The 24,216-nt window shown below is 37.9% G+C and overlaps 1 protein-coding gene across 1 annotated transcript in view; it reads right to left on the minus strand.

Moving 5' to 3' along the window:
• The window catches only part of TTC29 (tetratricopeptide repeat domain 29), a gene marked incomplete at its 5' end in the record, with an annotated part of 231,644 nt that overhangs the window by 177,274 nt on the left and 30,154 nt on the right, over positions 1-24,216 (minus strand). The window contains 2 exons of the mRNA XM_080795477.1: positions 14,569-14,754; positions 19,631-19,854. Of these exons, the coding sequence (XP_080651603.1) occupies positions 14,569-14,754; positions 19,631-19,854 (410 nt within the window). The remainder of the gene's footprint in view (positions 1-14,568; positions 14,755-19,630; positions 19,855-24,216) is intronic.

The raw sequence follows: 24,216 nt of genomic DNA on the forward strand, positions 1-24,216 counted from the left end.
ACACACACACACACACACACACACACACACACTATGGAATATTATGCAGCCATCAAAATGAAATCTTGCCATTTGCAATGATGTGGATTGAACTACAGGGTATTATGCTAAGTGAAATAAGTCAAAAGAGAAAGAGAGTTATCATATGATCTCACTGATATGAGGAATTTGAGAAACAAGGCAGAAGATCATTAGGGAAGGGAAGGAAAAATGAAATAAGACAAAACCAGAGAGGGAGACAAACCATAGGAGATTCACAATCACAGGAAACAAACTGAGGGTTGCTGGAGTGGAGGGTGTGGAGAGGATGGCGTGGCGGCATGGCAGACACCAGGAAGATATGTGCTATGGTGAGTGCTATGAATTGTGTAAAACTGATGAATCACAGACCTGTACCCCTGAAACAAATAATACATTATACATAAGTAAATAAATAAATAAATAAACAAACAAACAAATAAGATAGTCTGTTCTGCCAATATTTTGCTTAAATAACAAAACACAAAAGATTTCAAATGTATTCAAGTATAACAGGAAGGTAGGAAAAATTGTGGGATATGTATATTATATACAATATTGGCAGATAACATGCAACTGTACCTTGTAATGAATTACAGAGATAAGAAAAGTCATTATTAGTTGAAGAGAGACAATTCTTCTTTCAATTCAGGACTGATTAAATGACTACAAAAAATTCCATAGTAGTTTAATCTAAGCAAGATAAAACATGATTAGTGTACAAAACCATCAAATTCTATTTTAAAATTAAATAATCCCATCACACATTTGTAGAAGATGGCGACAGAATGTACAGTTTAGAATAAGCGACCAGAAGTCCTTCTATCCAAACAAAAATTTTTTATATTTAGAAAGAATAAGGAAAGTAGTACTAGGCTTTTGGCTAACAGTGAACTGTGGGCCTGATACCATGGTGGACAGATATACTCAAGATAGGGCATGCAGTTGCAAAAACAAACAAACAAAGAAACAAACATTATATCATCTTTGGCTACGTGGAGAGTACAAAGCTCAGAAAAGTTTCAAACAGATTATAGTTATCTGAAGTACTAGTGAAGAGACTGGTAAATATTTCGTTAATCTAAAATCAAAATCTGCTGTTTTAACTAGAATTCTGGATCAAGAATGTGGATCAGGATTTTGATGTGAAACCACCTAGCTTCAGGGCTAACATTTAAAACATAAAGCATCTTATGATCTTATTTCCCAAGCATCTGAAAGGGGATCTAAGTATCCTGCTGTATGATCAATTTAGTCTCTAACAGCCAGTTCTAATAAAACTGTAGTAGCTATGTGATAGATAATATGAACCAAACTAAATGATTCAAAGAAAATATATTTGTACTTCCTCATACTACTATCATCTGTACAATTTAAACATTATAAAGTATAATTGGTAGTATCTTTATGGTTAAAAAAAGAGATACATTTTGTCTTTTGGATTTTAAATTATGTTTTGCCACAGTTATCATGAAGTTGGCCCTTGACAATATTAGGACATTTTCTCTCAGCACCACTAAGGACACAGGAGGAAAATCCCCTCCTTATTGGGTGATCTATGGGATTCCTAGTTCATTCCAATGGAGAAGAAGGTGGTCTCTTAAATAATATAACCAGTTACTTTCTGCTTGAAAATATTATGGAGGACACATATTGCATGGAGCACTGGGTGTGGGCTATAAACAATGAATTTTGGAACACTGAAAAAAAGTTAAATTTGAAAAAAAAAACAGACCAAGGAACACATATCACATAGCTCCACTTATTAACAAATAGTAAAAACTGCAAACCGCTCTATAGTGATAGAAAGCTGATAAGTAGTTGCAGATGGAGGAGACGATTATGAAAACAAACAATGTAAGTGTACTCCTTGCTTTGTGCTGGTTTTTCAGGTGCATACATGTGTCAAAAATTATCAACTTGTAGGCTTTAACTAAACAAAGCTTATTATATATCAACTATCCTTCAATAAAGTGGCTTAAAATAAAAAATAAAAAAGAAAGAAAATGTTAATTCTAAGATAGGCAAGTGGCAGGAAGTAGAGACAAAGGCACATATTTTCCATCACATGCAATAAGGTATTTTAAAGCTTAAAATCATAAATCTGGAGATTAAAGTTCTCTTAGAAGTCAATTATCTCATTCATACCTCACTTTGACACAAGAATTTATTTTATTCAGATATTTAATATATTAATTCTTCTTTCATTTTCACTGTTATAAGAAAATATGAGCCATGCATGCGGAAACAATTATACTTTAATAGATTTGGGTGGTATAAACCTCAGAACATTTAAAAAAAAAGAATTCAATACCTTTTTAGAGTCCACAATTCAACCTATAACAAATATGATTGGAAATTTCCTCTTACATGAGAAAATAAAAAGTGCTGGCGATGTATACAATAGTTGTCCTGCTTTCACTGTAGTTACGTAGAGCTGGCAGCACCAACTCTGAAGAAGCAAAGCAAAGCACGACAAAGCACCACAGGTGATGTCATGAGAAAAGACTAAACTGGGTGTAAAAAGGCCATCCAGTGACCAAGGAGATAACTAGAATCACAAACATGGCTACAAGTGAGGCACATGTGGGAGCCCAAGCCCAAGGCAAATCTGAGGTCAGAGCATAGGAGAAGCAGGGCAGAAGGATCAGGCTGTGTATGAGAACGGTCCTAAAGGCTTCATTGCAGGAGACATTCATTTAAAAGAATAAAAATTGGCCATTATGGCAGTGCCTCCAACTAGCCTAATGCCAGGACTGATGAACAAGGAAAGTGACATTTCCCTCACACATACAAGGTTTGGGCTTTGTGGAGTAGAATCAGTCACTGGGAAAGCTGTCAGGAGTAAAGGGGTTTGCTAAAGGAGCTATAGAGTTCTCTGGTTTCTGCATACTTTGGTCTCATTTGACTTTGCCAATGGGAATAGAGTTCAGCTCAGGTGTTGGAGTTTGGAGCTCTCCTTGAACTACTGAGGGATTCACTGGAGGTGCAATCCAGTGAAGAACGGGGTCTCATGGTCTGGTAGATGATTGATTTGTGAATATAGAGTGCACATAGAGATATACTGAAGGGAAAGAAAGAGGGAGGAAAACCAGATTGATGAAGGCAATGAGAAAAGGGCCTCAGAAACTTGTTAGTCAAACTTCCAGATGGATAGTCTATTTCTAAACCAGTAGTTCTTAATGGCTGTGTTGAGGTATAGTTGTATGTCCAGGACAGTTCTAAAATGCCAATAACCTTTTGCAACAACGAACAACCAAATTTTCTGAATGGTGTATTTTTGTTTTTATTTTTTAGTATTTTGGTTTTTTATCTGTCAAAGAGAGAGGGAGAGATTGACAGCACAAGCAGGGGGAGTGGCAGGCAGAGGGAGAGGAAGAAGCAGGTTCTCAGCTGAGCAGGGAGTCCAACGTGGAGCTTGATCCCAGGACCCCAGGATCATGACCTGAGCCAAAGGCAGACACTTAACTGACTGAGCCACCCAGGTGCCCCAGAACGGTGTACTTTTCAAAGATTTATTTATTTATTGTAGAGAGAGAGAGCAAGCGAGCATGTGTGCACGTGTGCATGGGGGTGGGGCAGAGGGAGAGAATCTTTCCACAGACTCCCTGCTGAGTGCAGAGCCCATTCAGGGCTGATCTCATGACCCTGAGATCATGACCTGAGCTGAAACCAAGAGTTGGAAGTTTAACCAACTGAGCCACCCAGGCGCCCCCTAAATGGTGTACTTTTTTTTAGCACACAATGTCGATTGGTCATTATCCATATTTAAGTGTTACTCTGGTTCATTTAAACTCCAATATGCTTTCCAGATGGGAGAGAAATGCCATAGAACTATAGGTAGCCCATGAACCCTCAGAATATTTTTTCTTTGACCATAGGCAAAATTAGTGTGGGTGTTTACTGCTTCTGCTTTGGTGGGGATGTGTGTGTTTAATCTCCCTAATCTCATTGGAGTACTGTCTAAGTCAGTGTTAACAATCATATTTGTTGCCATGAGAAAAATGATTGAGAACTGCCATTGTTACAATACAGCATCAAGGCCCTGAGCCTGCAGGGCAGCTGGGAGATAAAATACAAGATATAGAAGCCCACAGACATTAGGTGGTGAGCAGGGATTTTTGATATTGGGAAGATCTACTGATGTGGCTTGAGGTCACCAAATATTTCTACAGACTGAGCAATACTATAGCACAGTCAGAAGATAAGAGTCTATGTGTTCATGGTGAGGATGTACAGGTAACAAGACTACTTAAAGCTGCTCTTCAGCACTGGAAGCCTGTTTTGGGAATGTCCATGTAAATTTTGAAGATGTTTCTGGTTGTATGAATTATTTCTTGGTATGATGGTTCAAGTGGAACTAGGTGACAGAGATACTTTGAGGGTGGGTTATCTTGATGGCGGCAGATCAGACATTCCTAATTTCTCAGGTAAGGTGTATGTAAAGAATGTTAACTCAAATATCTTCATTTGAGAGAGTTTCTGAAGTGTGTGTGTGTAGTGTTCAATGCTGACAGCCACAACTACTGTGCCTGAGCTTTTGATGCCTTTGCTCTAAGAGTTAGTTCTTCCACACTGGGTTAACTGAGTTGGCCTTGAGGGAGTTGCCAAGAGATTTGAGTGAAGGAAATCAGGAACCTAGGATTGAGTCAGAGAGTTTGTTTGAGTAGTGGATCCTTATCCAAAACTCATGATCAGGTACTAAGTCTGTGCTCCTGATTGAGACACTCCAATACTGGGTTAGCCAAGGGGCCCACTATGTCCTCCTGGATTCAGTGTTCAGTAATGATGATCATGAGATCCTGAAGCAGGTTAGGACCCTGTGTAGCAGGCAAAATATTACTGTAGATTTGTGGTACGGACATTGTATATCAGCTAGGTTTAAAAGATTGTGTAGTTTCATCTTCAGATCATATATTTGTTGCACATCTACTATATCCAAATTGAGAAACACACAATGGAAATAGCAAAATGCATATAATTTTCTATTTGCAAAAAGAGAAATGCAATTTTTGGAAGATTAAATTATATTGGTAAGTTGAGGGATTTATGTATCTTTAAAAATATTAAAATGAAAGTTTTCAGGGAAGCACAAAAACATTAGATATCACATTCCAAAAGAAAGTGTTAGACTATTGTGTGAATTTTTCAAAGAAATTGCCAAAAACCACTCAGAGAGCTCATAAAAGTCCTCATTCACAATAAGGGCATGTAAGTGTTGGGAGAATGAAGATTGTGCACAGTGGTAGCAAATAGACCCTGAAATCCCAGGGGTATAGATGAAGTAATTTTCTTGCTCACATGAAGTCCACTGAGGATTGAGTGACTCTCCAGGGCAGCTCCCCTCCAAATACTCATTCAGGGATCTGGCTTGTTTCCATCCTGTGGTTTCACCATCTTAGCATAAGTCCCCCAAGGTAGCCAAGGCAAAAATAGATAGCTTGGAAGACTCACATGTGCTCCTCCATGCTTCAGGCTGGAAGTGACTGCTTAGAAGCTATTGGCCAGAGTTAGCATTTTTATAGTGACTGACACACAGGACTCAATGATAGCTCTTACTGTTATAGTTATTGGACAAGAGCATTTTGAGTGGCTGGATAAGAGTTCAACAGCTGCAATTATCATTAATTAAAGTCTTATCCTATATTTCCATTTTTTTACTATTACAAATAATACATACAGAAAGACATAATATGTCCTTATGTAAATCTTTGTCTTTGTATCTGATTACTTCCTAGAAGTAGATTAGCAGAGTTAAAGGATGTGGACATTGAAAAAAAAACTCTTGATTCATATTTCAAAATTCTTTGCTAGAAATGTCAGGCTAATTTATCTTATTACCACCAATATAAAAAAACATGCTTAACTTAGAAAAATTTCACAAACAGTAAATGCTACCTTAAACAAATAAATAGGCAACATTGATTCTTGCACATTTGAATTTGGTGCATTTTGTACTTATCAGTACATTCATCCACATAAGTGCAATGTCAGAGTCCTGACTTGCCTCTTCCAAGAAAATTGTAAGCCTCTGAATCAAGAGGCCTTAAGTATCTTTTCCAGTCAAGAATTTCCAATGCTTAGCCCAGTGTCTTACACATAGTTGGAACATAATAAACATTTGTTATAATATTACAGGTGAAAAGTCCATCTGCAGTGCTTTAACTTGTGCTCTTTTATTAATGATCTTGGATTTCTTCATGTGTATTTTCCAGTTGAATTTCTTCTTTGAATAATCATCTTTGTTCCTTTACCATATTTGCATTGATATTATGTGATTTTTCTCATCAATTAGTAAATGTTCTCAAAATAATAATGATATTAATCTGTTATGTTTCTTTCAAATATTTCTCAGACTTATCTTTTAATTATATGAGGTCTTTAATAAACATTTTTTTTAAGTATGTGTCAAATTTCTCAATATTTGTTTCTCATAATGGGAATTCTTTTCCACTAGCCTCATGCTTCCATGAGGGGACTCCCTCTCTCTTTCCCTTTTATTTCTCATCAAGGGGAGGAAATGACATAAACTGGTGAAATGTTGAGCTCTCATCCTCTCTGAACTCAATTCTCAAAGAGGTTTGACCACCAAATTCCACCTTGAAGCTCATAGGCCCAGACTCAGAACCTGCAGGAGAATCTCAGTTTGACTAGTCTGCCAGTAATTAGGTGGCTAAGATGAATTCTGGAAGATAATAGAGTCTGACTTGATGAGATACAAACTCTGTTCCCCAATAAACCTTAACAATTATGATCTGATCCCCACATTTCTTCTGAATCGGTTCTGAACTTCGAGCAGGAACAGAATACAATCGTCCCTCAGCCAACCTCATCATTTTTACTTGTGCTTTGTTCAATTGTATGTTCGAAGGTCTTTTCTATCTAAGAATGAATGAATGAACACTTGCCTATATTTTCCACTTGGATTTTACAGTTTATTTTAAATGTTTCTCATAACATTTAATTTTAAAGTAAGATGCAGAAGTCATTAGCATGACTGCAGAATGTTTGGTAAATATAGAAGATAATAAAGAGAAAATTGAAAACTATATTTAATTTTTATATTGTGTATCTTCTATTTCCAAAAGTATTGACCTATATTCTTTTGTAGACTTAACTATGTTTAACTGGGTTTCAGTGTTCACTGTCAGTTCTTTTATATTAGGACTTCCTTCTTCTTGAATTTTTATTTTTGATTTATCTCTTGTTGAGTAGGAGAATAGAATATACATGGAAAATACCTCCACAGTGTGCTTTCTGGAGTTTGCCTGCACGAGAGCATCGGTCATTGCTTCATATAGGAACCAGAACTTTGCTCTGTGTAGCATTGCTCTCGGTTCTCAGCTTCACAGCATTCTGCTCTTTCCCCTCCCCTTGAGCCCCGTAGACTTTCCTACTTTCTCTTTTGTGGCATTTACTGTTCCAAGGAGAAAAATGAGTCCTAATTTTTGTTACAATGCCAGCAATCTGTGCTCTCTCTTTGAACGCAGGTAGGAGTCTGCTTTCATTGAAGTCATTTTAAAAAATTACCCAGAATTTGTCTGGTTATGGATTTTTCTTACTAATTTTTGACTGGAACGTGAAGGGATATTTCAATCTGCACATTCTGAATGTTTTCTTAGGGTCTGGAAAGTCTTCTTAAAAAGTCTTTGGTTATCGTCTTTGTTTCAGTTACTGTGTATTCTTCCTCAGGAACTTCCAAATTTACTACTTATTGCTTCCATCTCAGTCTTTCTGCTGCACTTTGCAAGAGTGTTTTAAGTTCGTCCACAACATCATCGACTCAACTTTCTATTGGATCAGTTCTGCTCTTTACCTTTTACACTCCATATTTTAATTCTACCAACACATCTTAATGAAAGCATTCCTTACTTCATCTGGGGCTCATTCTCAATTCACTTGGTTCTATCCTTAGACTTTTCTGTCTTCCACCTGTCTCTTTCCGCAGGTACCAAGAATTTTCCTAAAATGATCACCTCTACTAGTTTGTTCTTTACCTGAGTCTTTAAAGATTTTATTTTTTTATTTATTTGACAGAGAGAGGGAGATCACAAGTAGACAAAGAGGCAGGCAGAGAGAGAGGGGGGAAGCAGGCTCCCTGTTGAGCAGAGAGCCTGATTTGGGACTCGATCCCAGGACCCTGAGATCATGAGCTGAGATCATGAGCTGAAGGCAGAGGATTAACCTATTGAGCCACTCAGGGGCTCCTTTACCTGAGTCTTCAGATAGATGCTATGTTTTCTTTGAGTTATCTACATTTCCCACTAAGGAGCAGTCTACTTAGTCTCGATTTTTATTTTATTTTATTTTATTTTAAGATTTTATTTATTATTCATGAGAGATGGAGAGAGAGAGGGGGAAAAGCAGGCTGTGAGGAACAAGTGGGACTTGATCCTTGGATGCCAGGACCACAACGTGAGCAGACGGTAGACGCTTAACAGCCTGAGGCACCCAGGGGCCCTAGTCTTGGTTCTTAAAGGTAGCAGAATGGACAGTCTGCTTTGCTTCTGTGCACCGGCCAGTCAGTGCTGGCAGAATCCCCTACTTCCTCCTATAGGTGGGGGACAATTGGTAGGAACAGTACTGCATTCAATCTCAGTGTCTAGCCAGCATTCTCCTAGGACTGAGATTTGATTTATTCTTACTTTAACTCTCTGGCTCTCCTCTGTTTTGGTCAGTTCTTGAAAACATCTAGTCTTTGGCGATGGAGCTTCTTTGGAAGTTTATCATCTTGTTCATGGTCCCATCTTTGTCCTAGTTATTAGAGGACAGGTCTTCTATGCCTAATACTTCTATGCCCAGTCTCTTTCTGTTAATTTATGCTCTATTATGCAGAACTTAAAGATTTAAAGAGTAAGGGTTTATTCATCCAGGACTGATCTTTGCAGGCTAGTCTTAGAAAAGAAGACGGACTTCAGCAAAGTTCTAAGGAAATCATTCAGCTTCAGTGCTTTTAAGGCAATCAGTTCTGATCTATTACAGCCCCTCTCTCCTGACAGGGGAGAGACTGGTGATCCCCAACTATGAATGCCTGTGTGGAGAATCTTGCTATTTTTATACCATGTCCTATGACTGCAACCATAAGGCAGAGACCTCAGCCTCCACCCCTTCCTCTTCTCCCTCTCTGCTGATCTTGCAGGGGAAGGGTTGTGCTACATCAAATCATGAATGCTGAGCTGGCAGGGTAAGGCTCGTATGAAGGCTCTGCCACATCAAGTTGCTATTGTGTCTGTCCCCGGTCACACCAGGGGTGTGATCATACTTCCCTAAACACACAGCATCCAATGAAAGGGCAATGGGCAGCCAGCACACCTGCTACTGCTCCTGTCTCTGTGAGTTCTCTCAGAGCAGTGCTGCTCCAGCAGGCCTGCTGTGAGTGCTGCTGACCAATTACCTTGTTAGCATGGCAGTTGTCCCAGCAAACTGGGCATCTGTCCAGCTCCATACTATGGCCTTCTGGAAGCAAGTCAGAGGACTGGAAATAAATCAAAGACCAAGAGTGGAATGGGAAGAGTCTGCTGGTGGTGTTGTGGCCAGCCTTCAGGAAAGCCAATGAGTGACTACTGGGAGGAACTAGCTTTGAAAAATCCCAAGTAGTGAGACACCTATGGGGTTAAGACTCTCAGTAATAGGATTCCTTGGTTGTGTATGTCTGTGTGTGTGTGATATTGAAGGGAGTTGCCTTGGATGGAGTGGATACTTCACAGAAAGGAAAGAGGAACAGCTGCCCCCATTAAAATTCATGCAAAAAAAAAGAAAAGAAAAGAAAAGAAAAGGAATGCCTTCTCTATGATCACTAAAAATGGGTGAAAATATATTAGGGAAAAGTGCTGACTGAACATCAGCAAGACAAGGACAATTGGGCTCCTGAATTCTAACTCCTTTTCATGACATCAAGATGGTTAGGGGGATGGTCCCTTACAGTGGCTGGTATCTGTTGCAGGATCTACCTTCTACTACTGGATATATCAGGGGAGAGTATCCTCGCAACACTACCCTGCTCCTTGTCCCTTCTGGTTCCTGGCCAACTGCACTGAGATACACCACCCAGAATCTGTCCATGCAGCTGACTTTCAACAGTAATTCTGGGACCTGAACTATGCAAGTCAAGCAGGACAGCTCCTTTCTTCAGAAGTTCCCCTGTCATTGGGAGAACCTGGGATCAATGCTGTAGAAACTGATTAGCCATTATTCAATCCTTGCATTAACATCACAGGTGATGGCCTCCTGAACTGAAGACATACATGGCCTAAGCTCTTCCTACATTGGTCTTCCTCTGCCTGTTTTCTGTGACCATGATCAGCACTCTGGAGTTGTCACCCCTTATCTACTTCTAATCAACCTCCTGGCCTCCCATAGCAAAGTTTGGACTCAAAGCTCTTACGGGTTGAAAGGGGATGGGTTGCTGCCAATGAAAGATGATATTTATAAGCCATGCACTGAATTGGAAGAGGAGGAACAGGACAAAGAGGTAGACAGAAATTAAGGGTTAACTTGCTCAAGACTGATCCCTCTAGGCTAGCCTTTCAGAAAAGAGACTGGCCTTCTGCAAGGTTCCACAGAAACCAGCTAGCCTCAGTGCTAAATCCATTAATCCGGTCAAAATCAAGGCTCGGACACAGATCCTAAATCACCGGAATTGGGAAAAGGAAAAAAGTGTTGGTACTTGCTCAACAATGAATGATGATGTAGTCAACCTGGTCCAAATTTGCTATCCCTACCCCAATCCTGATAGAATCACAACTACAAGGCTTGGACCCCAGTATCCTGACCATGTCAGGGAAGAGGCTAGTGCTGGATCCAACCACTAATGATGATCTAGCAGAAGAGTAATGAAGTTATGGCTCTGCCATGTTACCATGCCATTGTTGTCCTGGCCCCAGATCATCCCAGGGGAGGAGCCAGTGTTTCCCTAATCATGTTTCTTAAGAAAGCCTCTCTCCCAGCATCTGACATCTGGCCCTGCTAGACCTCTATGCGCTGCACTAGAATGAATGGGCACATCCCTTACTAACCTAGTGTCTGAGAGCTTTCTCCAATGCTCCACAGAGGAGGTGTGAATGCCGTTTGTCCATTTGTCCTTATCAATAGGTCACAATTCTGAAAGAAGATACAACCACTAATTTGCTACAAGCACTTGTCAGTATATGATGACTCATGTCTGATACCCCAGCTCTAGTCTGAAGATACGTGACATGAAGAATGAGATTGCCAGCCCTTTAGTCAATGGAAATCAGGCCACATTTTGTACTAGGGCCTCATCTTTAACAGCAGTGGGAACTAGAACTTGTGTTCAACTCTGGCCAGGGGGCTCTGGGTGAGGCTCCAGTCACATATGTGCCAATGGGCTGCACACTGGCCATGACTGCACCCAGGTGCCCAGTCCCTGTGACTATGGCTTCTGCCCATGTTCATTTGCTCTATAGTTCCCTGAGGGTTCTGGAGCCATGCCCTGGACTACAGCCTGCTTGGTTGGGTCCTGACAACCTGCCCTTTGCCATCTGCCGGCTGGTATCCTGCTTTAACCTGAATGGGCACCCCTGCCCCTGAGCACAGCTGCTGCCTAGCTGTTGCTGTGGGGCCTCCATTTGCTTGTCTGGACCAATCAGCTCAGATTTGCGGAAGCTACACCTCCATCACCTCAGGGGGAGCTCTACAGCCAGGTGAGTCCCCACTGCTCTTTAGCCACATATTCTAAATAGCCCTAGTTTATCCTCCCCATGAAAATTCTACCCAGATTACAAAAACTGCACAGATGCTTTTCACCATTTGCAAAGCACATCAACACTCAAAGTCAATGTTTAGAATTTTCAGCAACACCAACTCAGTCATTTTATCCATCAGGCAATCAAGGCATGGCTCTTAGGGTCTATGAACTGATTAAGGGCATAGAAAAATATTCTGGCGCTGACAAAGAGTGGCTGCAAAACAAAAAATACAATGTAACTCAAAAATAATTTCATAGCCAAAATATTCTATTTGCTGTGAAGTATGGGTGCATTTTATCATGCTGTACGGTGGGGCACAAAAATGGGAGCAAGCCAAGGGCCTGTGAATGTAATCTCACAGCCACACCACCCTCACATTTCCCAAACTCTGCCGTCCTCAGTCACTGAAATGATATGGGCAACCATGGTACCCGGTTGTTGAGCAAACACACAGATACATGAATAAAGAAAGGAAGCAGTGAATAAATCCTCCAACAGAAATGCATTCAGAGGTTTAAAAAAATCAGGAGGGAAGCTAGAAGTTGTTGAATGGGTACTGAGTTTCAGTTTTGCAAGACAAAAACTTTCTGAAGACAGATTGTGCAACAATGTGAATATACTTTACTACTGGACTGTATTCTTCTATGTTCAGATGGCAAATTTTGTTAGGCATTTTTTCTGCAATAATTTTTTTTTTACTCAAACTAAATCTTAAAAAAATCACAATTAAACTTTATACAAAAATTCAGAATACACCTATGATAGCTATTTGAATCCCACTGGCCTACTCTTATATTTTCATCAATGTAGCCCTGACTTCTGCACCCTTATTTTCATATATTATTTCTCATTTCTTTTGTGACTTCTTTTTGTGGACCAGGAATGGGCAGTTTAATTATCTGATTTGTTACTGCAGGTGACGGGAAATTATTGTTCTAATTACAGAAATGAAATGAAACAAAAAACAATTTTTATTCTATTTAATGGGGGGAATTTCCTAGAGTAGAATAAAAAATGTACTAAACTATATTCTAATATATAATTTTCATAATTAGCACATCATGAAAGTGAAGCAATCTTTTGTTTGCATAGAACAGTGACTATAGGCTCTGAAGCTAGCTGACTAGTGAATACTAGCTTCACTACTAAGCAGCTTAATCTCTTTGTGCCAGTTTTCTCATCTGCAAGGTGAAGACAATAATTTTTAAAAGTTTAAAAAAGTATCTACCTCACCTATGAAATGAGAATATTTTTTAAAAGCTTAAGCAAGAATTTTACCTTACTTAAGAATTTATCCCATTTTTTAAAAGACCTACTTATTTGGGAGTAAGCGAGAAAGAGAGAGTGTGAGCGTGAGTAGGAGGGGTAGAGGGAGAGAGAACTCAAGCAGACTCCACGCTGAGCACAGAGCCGGACATGGGGCTCAATCTCACAACCCTGAAATCACCACCTGAGCTGAAACCAAGAGTTGGGTGCTTAACCAACTGTGCCACCCAGACGCCCAAGAATTTATCCCACTTTTACAAATCGAAAGACAAAACTCTACTTTTAACAATAGGCTAAATGTTTTAGCAAATAACTTGTCAAATAATGGTAATATTATCCTTTCCTTACCATGAATATATAGAAGCTTAGGCCCAAACTCTGAATGCGGCTGTGTCTGTATTTTACTTTTCCACTCTGAGTTCTTACCACTCAGAAACACATTCTCTGCTTTAAATAGGTTGCTCCTCCTACCAGTTCCTCTAACTATGCTTTAGTGTTTATGCGTTAGTAGTTCCCTCTTACAGATTATATTCTTGTTTCTTCACCTGCCTAAAGTCTATCCATCTTCCAAGTCCCTCATCAGTCTCTACTGATTCCATTATGCCTTCCTTGAATCTAGTCTGCATGTTTTCTCACTTCTCTGAATTTCAGGCCATTCCTGAAAATGGCCCTCAAGATGGCCCCAGAACCAACCATTTACCACTTCCTAGCACCTATCCTGTTGTAGATTACGTGTAATTTCCTGAAGCACAAAAACCTTTTTTTTCTTAAACCTTTCTCAAAGTCCTATAAAGTCCTAGCCACAAATTAATAAATATTTTCTAATTTAACTGTTTGGTCAAAGTAAAAATTTTCTAGAAAATGAGACAGCTTTTTCAGAAAAGAAATAGCATTATTCACGCTATCTTTTCATATATTTTCTTTGCATATTATCTACCCACCATTCCTTCCAAAAATAATTTTAACTCTTTAAGTTTTTATTTGCATTCTTTAGTAAACTACTACACAAAACACATTTTTGACGCTCCTTGTTGTTGTTTTAGACTTTGGCTTATCTCAAGATAACATATTATGTATGAAGTCACTTTTAAAGGACCTTCCTTCAGAAATTGTTATAAAATCACGATGGGGTGATATCTAAATTATAGAGATATTTTTGGTTCCTTATGTAGGCAACATAGGGGCACCAGGAAAATCATGGAGTATGCTTTCCTTTTTTCTCATTTTCATATATGAGAAATCAAGTTGAAATGAACAGAGGACTGTAAGAAAGAAAAAAAAATTCAAAATTGTACAGCATGAGGCACTGACCCATATGTGTGGATGGGTACAGGTGGATGCTTTTTCTTTGTGATAATGCTGCTGGGAACTCCAGTCTGAGCACTTGGGTGGACATATGACTGCAAGGAAACTTAACGGTGAGTCCATAAGTCACACACCTTTGCTTTTTAATCTCAATAACTTACATTCTTATACTAATGCCTCAGGTCTTTTTCTCAATCCCCACGTGCTTTCTGGTTGCACGGACTCTGAATCCTCCAGAGCAAGCAGGACAGCCTGATAAATGACCACTCACCATCTTCCTCGAAGAGAAGTCCCATGTGCGCATGCGCCTCGGCTTCTTTCTTCCCACCGTCAATTTTGATCAGTTGAGCAATCTTAAAACATCGTTCATAGAAGTGGTTCCTTACCCATTTGTCTTCAGAATTATTGAAGTAACAGGCCAGTGCATACAAGTTATTATAGACACCTTCAAAGTATTCTTCAAAGAAAAACAAACTGCATTAGAAAAATGTCTCCCAGCTGTCCCTTCAAATGGCAAACATATTGACATTTTTAATTTTTCCTTAAAAACATGTTTAACTATTTTTAAAAATGGAAATGCAAACTTCAGTTACTGTATTTTAACCACAAAAATACTTAACGTTAAAGGATGTGCACACAAAAAAAGCAACAAAGATCTTTTTGAAAACTTAAAACATATTAGAAATTGACATACTCTTTGGTTTGAACACTAGATTTCATATAAGACCCAAGACAGGATAATATGTACTAGAGCTGTTCTCAGTTCTTGTGGAAGAAATGAGTATGTGTTATCATCAAGTACTTTTCCCATCAAAAATTTGAAGAGTATTCAGAGATTCAAGAGAAAGCAATGTTCCTAACCATGGCAAAAAAGAAAAAAAAAAAAGTTAATGAAGAAAGCAGATAGGATATGAAAATAGAAAAGTATTTTTACCCAGAAGGAAAAACAACGATGAGCTTGTCCATACAACAAATAATGATTAGGATGACCCAAAAGGTCCATATACTTTCTGCAATGTTTCCAGCAATACAAGTTACTAACAATGCTAACAAAGAGTGGACTTTCAGGTGTCTGTTTTCTGAATATCTCTTTCTGCTGAAAATGCATTAATACTAGTCATCCTTCTCACTCAGTCAGTTACTAGTTTATTAGTTGTTAGTTTTTAAACCCTCCCTTTTTTCCTAAAGTGGCACCTGACCTATTTGTGCACAAAAGTGTGAATCAGTCTTATAAACCCCATTGCAATCAATCACAAGCTTCGACAAAAATGTGTGCATTAATAAATTGCGCCTCAGTCCTGTAAACTCCACTCCATTCGTGAATATGAACAAATTCATAATCTTCATGTCTTTTTGCATCTGTGCTGAAAGCACAGTTGTAGATACGTGGTAACCTCTGATTATCCTTCCATGGAGTTTTTATAACAATCATTATCTATTAGAATTTTATAACAATCACTATCTATTAGAATTCTAATTATTCACTACAATCAGAAAAGTCAACCCAAATATTCCTGAAAGGATTGCAATTATGAAAAATATTTATACATTGCACACTAGTATTCCTGTAAGATTAAAATCAAAGGGCCCAGAAAAAAGTGAAGCAAGGCTGATTACAACAAAAGGTAATTATACGGACTTATACATAAGTCACTCTAATGTTTCAAAAGAAATTTCTAAAATTTATGTCATTCCTTTACATATGATGCTTCATAATTTCATAGGAAATTAAGATTTATCTTAAAGTAAGTGTTATACCTAAACATTAAAGTAAAAAAGAAGAAACAGGTCTCCCTATCTCCCTATTTTTAAATATTTTTTGAAAGAGCTGGGAATTCTGGTGAGCCATTCTGCTTCTTAAGGTTACTCAAAATAGGAAAGAGCTTAGGTGAAGAGCAGTAAGTAACCAGAGTTATTTACTTAAAACAAATACTCTCAGAACTGACTTCTCTTATGTTTTATCTTTCCATTGTGAACCTTTTACCTAAGGTGAATGGAGCACTAAAATCTGTTTTGTAGTATTTTATATTCTTTGTCATCTTCAGTGATTTGAGAGTTATTACTTTTTAAAGTCTGTAAAGCATTCCATATCTTCCATTTTTAAAAGAGTTATATAAGGAGATTCTTTAAAAAAAAGTGCTCCCAAAATAATTTTTCTGATTTTCAGTAACTACACCTTAATAGAAAAAACATTTCCAATAGTTCTTAAAGTTTTTTTTAGAACAAGATGTATAAGCCATCAAGATTCCATATTTAAAGCACTTGTCAGCTAAGCTATTTTTCTACAGAAAAAATTAAGTATTTTTCAGAGTATTAAGTATAAAAGAGTATTTTCAAGTTTTGAATCTTTGGACAATCCAAATACATGGGCTATACCCTTTACATTCTAAGCAGCCTTATCTCCTTGCTTGTGGACCACTTACTTGAATTCTCAGCAGATATTTACAGGATGAAAATAATTTTTATTATTGGTTTATTATTTAGATCAGTATTCATTTTGCTATCTAAAAAGGAGATTCTATGATGAAATAAATTTGGAAAATGCATGTTTAAGGCTCTGGTAAGTCCTGCAATAAACCAACCTGCTTAATGTCCATGTTAATTCATCTAGTGTTTCTCAAACTTATTTTACCAGATAATTATTTTTGTTTTGCCTTATATAAAATGCGTAAGGATCCCATGGGACTCTACTTGTATAGAACATACTTGGGATATCTTAAATAAATGTTATTAGAAAAAAAATTGCTGCTTAACCCTTAACAATAATTTAAAGTCAAGTGTAAATAATGTTTGAATTATCTATCGATTCAGTTGCCCATTACCATTATTGCCATCTCTTCTCTAGCCCCATGGGGCACAAGGCCCTAATCATAATATTACAGATGGTACAGCGATGATTTACAACAATGGGTAATATAAAAAAATGTTATTAGGGACAAAACCCCCCCACCTTAACAAAGGGAAAATAATCAAAAAAGAAATGACTCGCTTACTTAAAATATTTCTTGGCTATAAAACAGCAAGTGATATTTTGAAGAGTAATTTAAATAACTCTGGGTTTCTGCTCTGTAAGTCTCAAGAGACAGAACTGACCCAACATGACTATTGTTAGTGCCATAGCTTTGATTAAATGAACTTCATTGTGACCCTAGAGTGATAGTCTTTCCAATGAGAAGCAATGAGAATGCTCAAAGATACACTACTTTAGGAAAATTTTTCTCAGATTCTGTATGTCTCATGACCATATAGGATGGAATCCTGAGACACCATTAACAAATGTTTATATTCTAGATTAAGAGAGTGTGTGTGTGTGTGTGTGTGTGTGTACACATGTGGGTACAGTCATGTGCAGGCATGTTTTAAGATTTAGGATTAATTCAAGTTAGTAAGAGTGAATATGTCTATACCATTTTCTGGGATGTTTTTAACACGTATCACAATTTTTCCTCAATAAGGCTCATGTGTTAAATGTGAAAACAATTATATAAATTTTTAAAAAGGCATATAAGTATTCACATGTACTTCAACTGAAGTATTTCCAACGTTTTTTGCAATAATTTTCATTTTATACATTTCAACCAGGCAAAAGCGAGTGCATTTTGAAGGAGATAACCTTATAGAAGAGTTATCCTGAGCAAGAGGTAATTTTATTTCATTTAGCAAATGCAACTTAGTCATGACGAGTATATGATAAAGACACCCAGTAAAGAAAATATCTCTTTACTTACACCATGTATATAAAATATTGACTACTATAAAGTTTGGACTTTGTTAACTTTTGGAATCTGAGAAACAGTTTTATTTAAATGTTTAGTTACTTTTTTAAAATAAAAAAGTAAAATGTTTTCTACCTTAAAGTAGACTACTTAGCATTTTAGTTTCTTTATAATTATCAAATGCTTTATGACAAGTTTCTCATATTTATGACACTTTGTAACAAGTGATGTATTTGGTTCATATTTATGCTACTCCCGTGAAAGCCTCTATTTAAAACACTTAGTGAATATGATAAGTTCAACTTGAAAAAATGAGTAATGGGAAACTTTTATCTTGCTCAATTCTATTTTCAGTGCAAATATCACTTCAGAATTTGGAGCTGAAACTAGAATGTAGGTTTTTTACAATAGCATTTTTTATTTATAACTGTTAATTTCTTGAGAAATTAGATGTCACATTTCAACATTCTCCAAAGGATTCTATTTTCAAAGTCAATGCTACAGTTAAATACTTTTCATAATACAAATATTCACTTCCTTTCTACACACACACCCACACACCCACACACTCATTCACTTGTTGTTAGGATTTCTGTATATCTCCTATTTGTAAACCAGGTGACAACCTGATGGGAAACATGTATTAACTCCACCACAGAGGCTGAGAGGATTTTGCTGCCTCTTGAATACTGTTCCATGTCCCCATTAACTTTCCCCACTGTAGCACTGGTTTACAAAAAGTTGTGTAATCCTCTATTTTCCCATAGGAAGCCCTGAAATGAAATACAGATATTGTTGGGGCAGAGGTTCTCTTTTTGAGTCCTCTGGTGTTTTCACACAAAAAAAACTGAGAAAATAATAATTTAAACCACCAAATTTATATGCCACCTTCTAGGATTTCCTTTCTTTGATTATCTAAAATGACCAATTCCTAATATGTAACTAGGAAAGCCTCATGACAACAATATCAGTATATAATTATAGTAAAGATTAAAATGTTTTCAGCACTTGAAACATAGACTTTCTGGAAAATTTTTAGACACACAAAAAAGGGAATTTATTAGAAGTGATGTGATGGAAAATATAAAATTAACAATTTTACTCATAATTGGCAATTGCAGGCTTTTCATGTCTTCTCACTATTCACTAATAAAAATTCTCTGATTGAAATCTATAGGACTTATAGATAAAACCTTCAGATTCCATTGTATAAATACTAGAAAATCAGTACAATTTTCAAGTTATAGTTCTCTTTGAAAGTATCTCATCAGTAAAAGTCAGTATTCAGATTATATATATTTTTAAAACTATGAAAAGGTTTGTATGCGATACAAAAGATTTTAACACATTGAAAAATTCTGGAGATGTGATCAGGTGCTATGCATTGTCTTCCTGGCTTGGAATGACATCAGCAGGATGCCCCTGCGTCTGGGCAGCCTTGTGATTCCACGCTCCCTCTCACGTTTTCCATAAAGATGCTTAGATGTCTAGAATGAATGGTGCTCAGGTGCCTTAATGTTTCAATTCATGCATGAAACACTGTGGAAACTTCCCTCACCGGAACAGACTCACTGTTCCAGTTCCTGCAGCATTGCTGCCCACCATCCCCCCACTCACCTTTCCTTTCAGCTGCCTCAGCCCTGGTAAGGTAGTGGTAGAAGTGATCCAGCTTATCGGGCTGCTCTTCCAGGGGTCTCTGCAACCACAAAAGGGACCTAACTTTCGCGGTCTCCCGCAGGGAATCCCACTTCTCCATCAGGGCGAAGAGCTCAGTAAAGGACTTATGATAACCATCTCGCAGCATGTCCACACAAATGCTCTTCTTGTATGAGTTCCGGTAACTGGGAATAAGAAACCCAAAGCTCAGAACATTATTTTAATTCTTTAAATCCATGTAGTTTTTTTCCTTCTCTAAAAATTAAAGGTTGAATCACACTTTTTTTTTCCTGAGTGAAAGCTGAAAACTCTCTTTACCTCAAACACTTGTAACTGAACAACTTCAGTTTAATGGAAGATGCCAGGAGCTACCCAAATATAGCTATTTTAGTAAAATTACATTATAAATATATTAGTTCCAGAGCTAAACTCCCTTTAATAGGGACAGATAAACGAGTTGACAGCTGTCAGTCCATTCTAGAACAAAATACTAGTGACTGAGTTACTGTTACAAACAACAGAAATACACTGCTCCCAGCTCTGGAGGCTGGAATTTCAAGATCAAGGTGCCAGCTTGCAACTTAGTTACGATGAAGGCCCTCTTCCTTGTTCTTGGCTGGCGTCTTCTCACGGTATCCTCACATAGTGGAAGGGGCTAGGGGTCTCTCTGGAGACTGTTTTTTTATAAGGCACTAATCCCATTCATGAGGGCTCTGCCCTCATGACCTAGGCACCTCCCAAAGACCTCAATTACTAGTACTATCACCTTTGGGAGTTAGGATTTCAACATATGAATTTAGGGGAACACATCTAGACCATAGCAATTACAATATCCAAAAGTACTTGATATAGTAGCCTCCCAGTAAAACAAAACAAAAAAACCAATATGCTAAGCAAAAATTAAACATGCCATTCAATATAAAAAATGCAGTCTATATTAAGTGGCTTCACTGTATGCTATGGAAGTTCATTCATTCATTCATTCATACTGGATGTTTGGTTAGAAAATGTTTATTAAAATCTATTACGAAGAATATTTGAAATATTTTCAGTTAGGATTAAGTTAATGATTTGTTAATAATTCACTTCTATTTAGTGATAGGTCATATGCAAAGAGACAAAGTGACAAAGGAATATTTCATTTAATTATTCAATGAATAACTATTAAATTTTCCAAGTGGAAGGCACTGTACTAGGCTGAATGGGTTCATGCTCGTTGTGAAGTTTGTATTCTAGTGGAAGAACACAACGAACAAGTAAGTAAGCAAATAATAAATAATTTCAGATGATGGAAAGTACTATACAGGAAATAAAGAGGGTGATGCGATAACAGCTGTGTGGTGGCTATTATTCTACTTAATGAGTAATCAGAGGCCAAATCATAGAACTACTAATTATATTACACTTTTTTAAAAAATCAGGAGACAATTAAGTATTTAAAACTGACATAACGTGATACTACAAGCGATACAAATTTCAGTGTGGAGCGGAAACAGCCTAGAATTAGTCAGGATACTCAAGGTTAAGCCCAGTTCTACCTAAGCTCCTTGGGCCTCATTTCATCTCATTTGTAAAATGTGCATATCAATGTATGCTCTACCTATATCACAGGATTCTTCTAAGAACAAAATTAAATTATGTATATGAAAATGCTCTGAGAAATGTAAAGTCCTGCACTACTGGTTCCCAGCTGCTGGCTCTGCAAGAGACTCATCTATAGAATTAAACAAACAAACAAACAAACAAAACAAAAATGCCCATTTTCTACCCACCAAGAATTTCTTACTCAGTGGATCAGCTTAGGTATGAAATGAAGCACATAAAGAGGAATAATGAGAGAGAAGTTTTAAAAGAAAAGACCGCAAAGCCATGGTAAGAAGTCTGGACTCCAAGCTAGGAGTAAGGTAGAGGTAGAACCATTGAAGGGTCTGAGTTAGGGAAATGACTGCATGAGATTGCAGCTTGGAAAAATCATCTGGAAGGAGTGTCAGAGCTGAATTGTTACCCTCCCTCATCCAGCAGCCAGATGCACAGCACCTATTGTAACAGGGCTCATCCATAAAGAGAGTAACTAAACCACATTCCTAGGGAAAAGATCAAAAGCCACCATCTTGTATGAGACCAAAAACATATGATATGGAGGAAAGAAGTAACAGCATTTTGTTTGTTTCTACCCTCCAGTCAAGTTAAAGGAGGAGAGTATGAAGGAGGAGCAGTGAGAGATGCTGCAAAGGCCATATCCTCTTGTTCCCCTGCTTTCTACCTGCCCCTACACAAGTCACAGCAGATGTCACCGTATAGGGTTTCTCAGTAAAAGAGGACGAGAACCAGCCACTATAATTTTCCATAGCTGCTGGAGATATGGGGGAAATGCCATAACAGTCTATGGGCTTCATGTATGACACAAAAGTTAATGGAAAGAGAGGGCTGGTATATCTGTCATAATGTCACTGGCCACAACAAGGGAGTGTGTGATAACATGCTCTTGTATGGGTTGTCCACTGGGAATTGAAGGACACAGCTGTTAACTCTGAGAATAAGAAGCATTAGGGAACTATCAAAAGAGTCAGGTCAATATATTTCCAGATCTGACAGAGAAGAATGAATTGAGAGCATCAGAGGTGGACACCTGTACAGAACCCCATAGGTTTAGAATGCATTCAACTACAAGTAAGAGAATGTGTTTCATAGTACCTTTAAAACTAGAGGTTTCCACTTATCACAGCACAAGATGCATAAAAGTATGCATCTACTGGCCTTGGTTCAGTGGTCTGGCAAGTTCAGTGCGTCTGGGATTACCTTAATCTTTCCCTCATGCTCGTCCCCTGCTGGTCACTGGAGGGCTGCTATAGCTTCAGATATTGTGCCCATCTTCAAGGCAAAAAGAAAGGGGAGGTTGGTGGCACCAGATGTGTCTTCCCTTTCTAATGGGAAAAACAAAAGCATTCCTATAACTGTTAGTAGATTCTCACTTTGGTATCATTGGCCAGAACTTTGTCACCTGGCCACCCCTTGCTGCAAGGAGACTGGGAAAAGCAAATATCCTGCCTGTTCTTGGACACATTTCTCTCCCAAGCAAAATTGGAGTTACGTTAGCCGAGAAGAACGGAGAAATGAGATACCAGATAGGTACATTCAGTTCTATAGCAAGGTCCTAGATTAAGATCTGAAAGTAAATACTGACAAACCCCCAGCCCTGGAGTTGCCAGACAAAACTGGGCAGGATGCCCAGTTAAATTTGAATATCAGATAAACAATGAATAATTTTTTTAGTATTAGGATGCTCCAAATATTGCATAGGGCACATTTATATTAAAAAAGTTTATTGTTTTCTGAAACTCAAATTGAAGTGTATATCATATATTTTTATTTGCTAAATCTGGCAACTCTCCTCCCCCCTACATTGCACCAGCACTGTGTTGTTTCTATATTAAGAAAATAGGGTGAGGGGAAGAGGCATCAGAATCTTGAATAACCTGAGAAATCACTGAATTGGACTCACATTACCTGAGAGGGACAAGATTAGATTTTTACACTAGGGAGAATCAAGGCTCAGGGCCAGGAATTAAAATTAAGTTATAAAAAAATAAAGGCTTTCAAGTTAGCATCCTTGAGCTTGTGAATCTGAAATTTACACCTGATCCTAGTGAATGGCCAGGAAGAGAGTAGAACTGGGAACAGAAGCAGGGAGACGAGATGGTGGTTCTGGAAAGGACAGGCCACAGATGCTGAACCAAAGGAAAGGTGGAGGGAATGAACAGAAGTAGAGAGGATTCAATACATATTTAGGAGATAAAAATAGCAATTCCATAGTGACTGAGTGGGTGTTGGGTGTGGAGGAAAGGGAAGACCTAGGATGGCAACCAGGTTTTGAGGTCAGATCATACGTAATTCATAGGTAATTGGTAATTTAACAAGTTAAAGAGGGGAATACAAAAGGATGAACAGCTTTGTGTAAAAATAATGAGTTTGGTTAAGACAACTTGAGTGTGAGGAGGCTCAAGGGATATCTAAGTGGTACTTCCAAAGCGGGGGCAGGTTGTGGGAGAATATAAGAGATCTGAGAACGAGGGGCTGAAAACCCAGCCCTGTTTCAAACAAAACCCTGTTTCAAACAAAATCCAGCCCTGTTTCAAACAAGCACTGTCATCTTTGTAAGGTTATGCTTTCAAAGAAAAGAAAATTATAAATTAGTAAAAATGAGAACATTGACTTTAAACAATGAAGATGCTTTCGAAGAAAAGAAAATTATAAATAAGTAAAAATGAGAACATTGACTTTAAACAATAAAAATAAACACAAGCCAGGAGGCCATCTACATTCTAATCTCTTATCTCTAATCTCAACAGGAATGCAGAAAATCATTCCTTATTTCCTTCACCTAGAAGGTGAAGGTGTTTTGGCTGGACATTGGAACATCTAGTTCCACTTCCACAGGGAGCACTCTAGAACACTTGGGAAATGACCATTCTCACACTGTAGGTCATCTTGGTGGGATTTGATTTTAAAGACTCTCTAACCAAGGGGTGGATCCACAGTGACCCAAA

The sequence above is a fragment of the Martes martes genome (genome assembly GCF_963455335.1).
Source record: "Martes martes genome assembly, chromosome: 2".
Lineage (NCBI taxonomy): Eukaryota > Metazoa > Chordata > Mammalia > Carnivora > Mustelidae > Martes > Martes martes.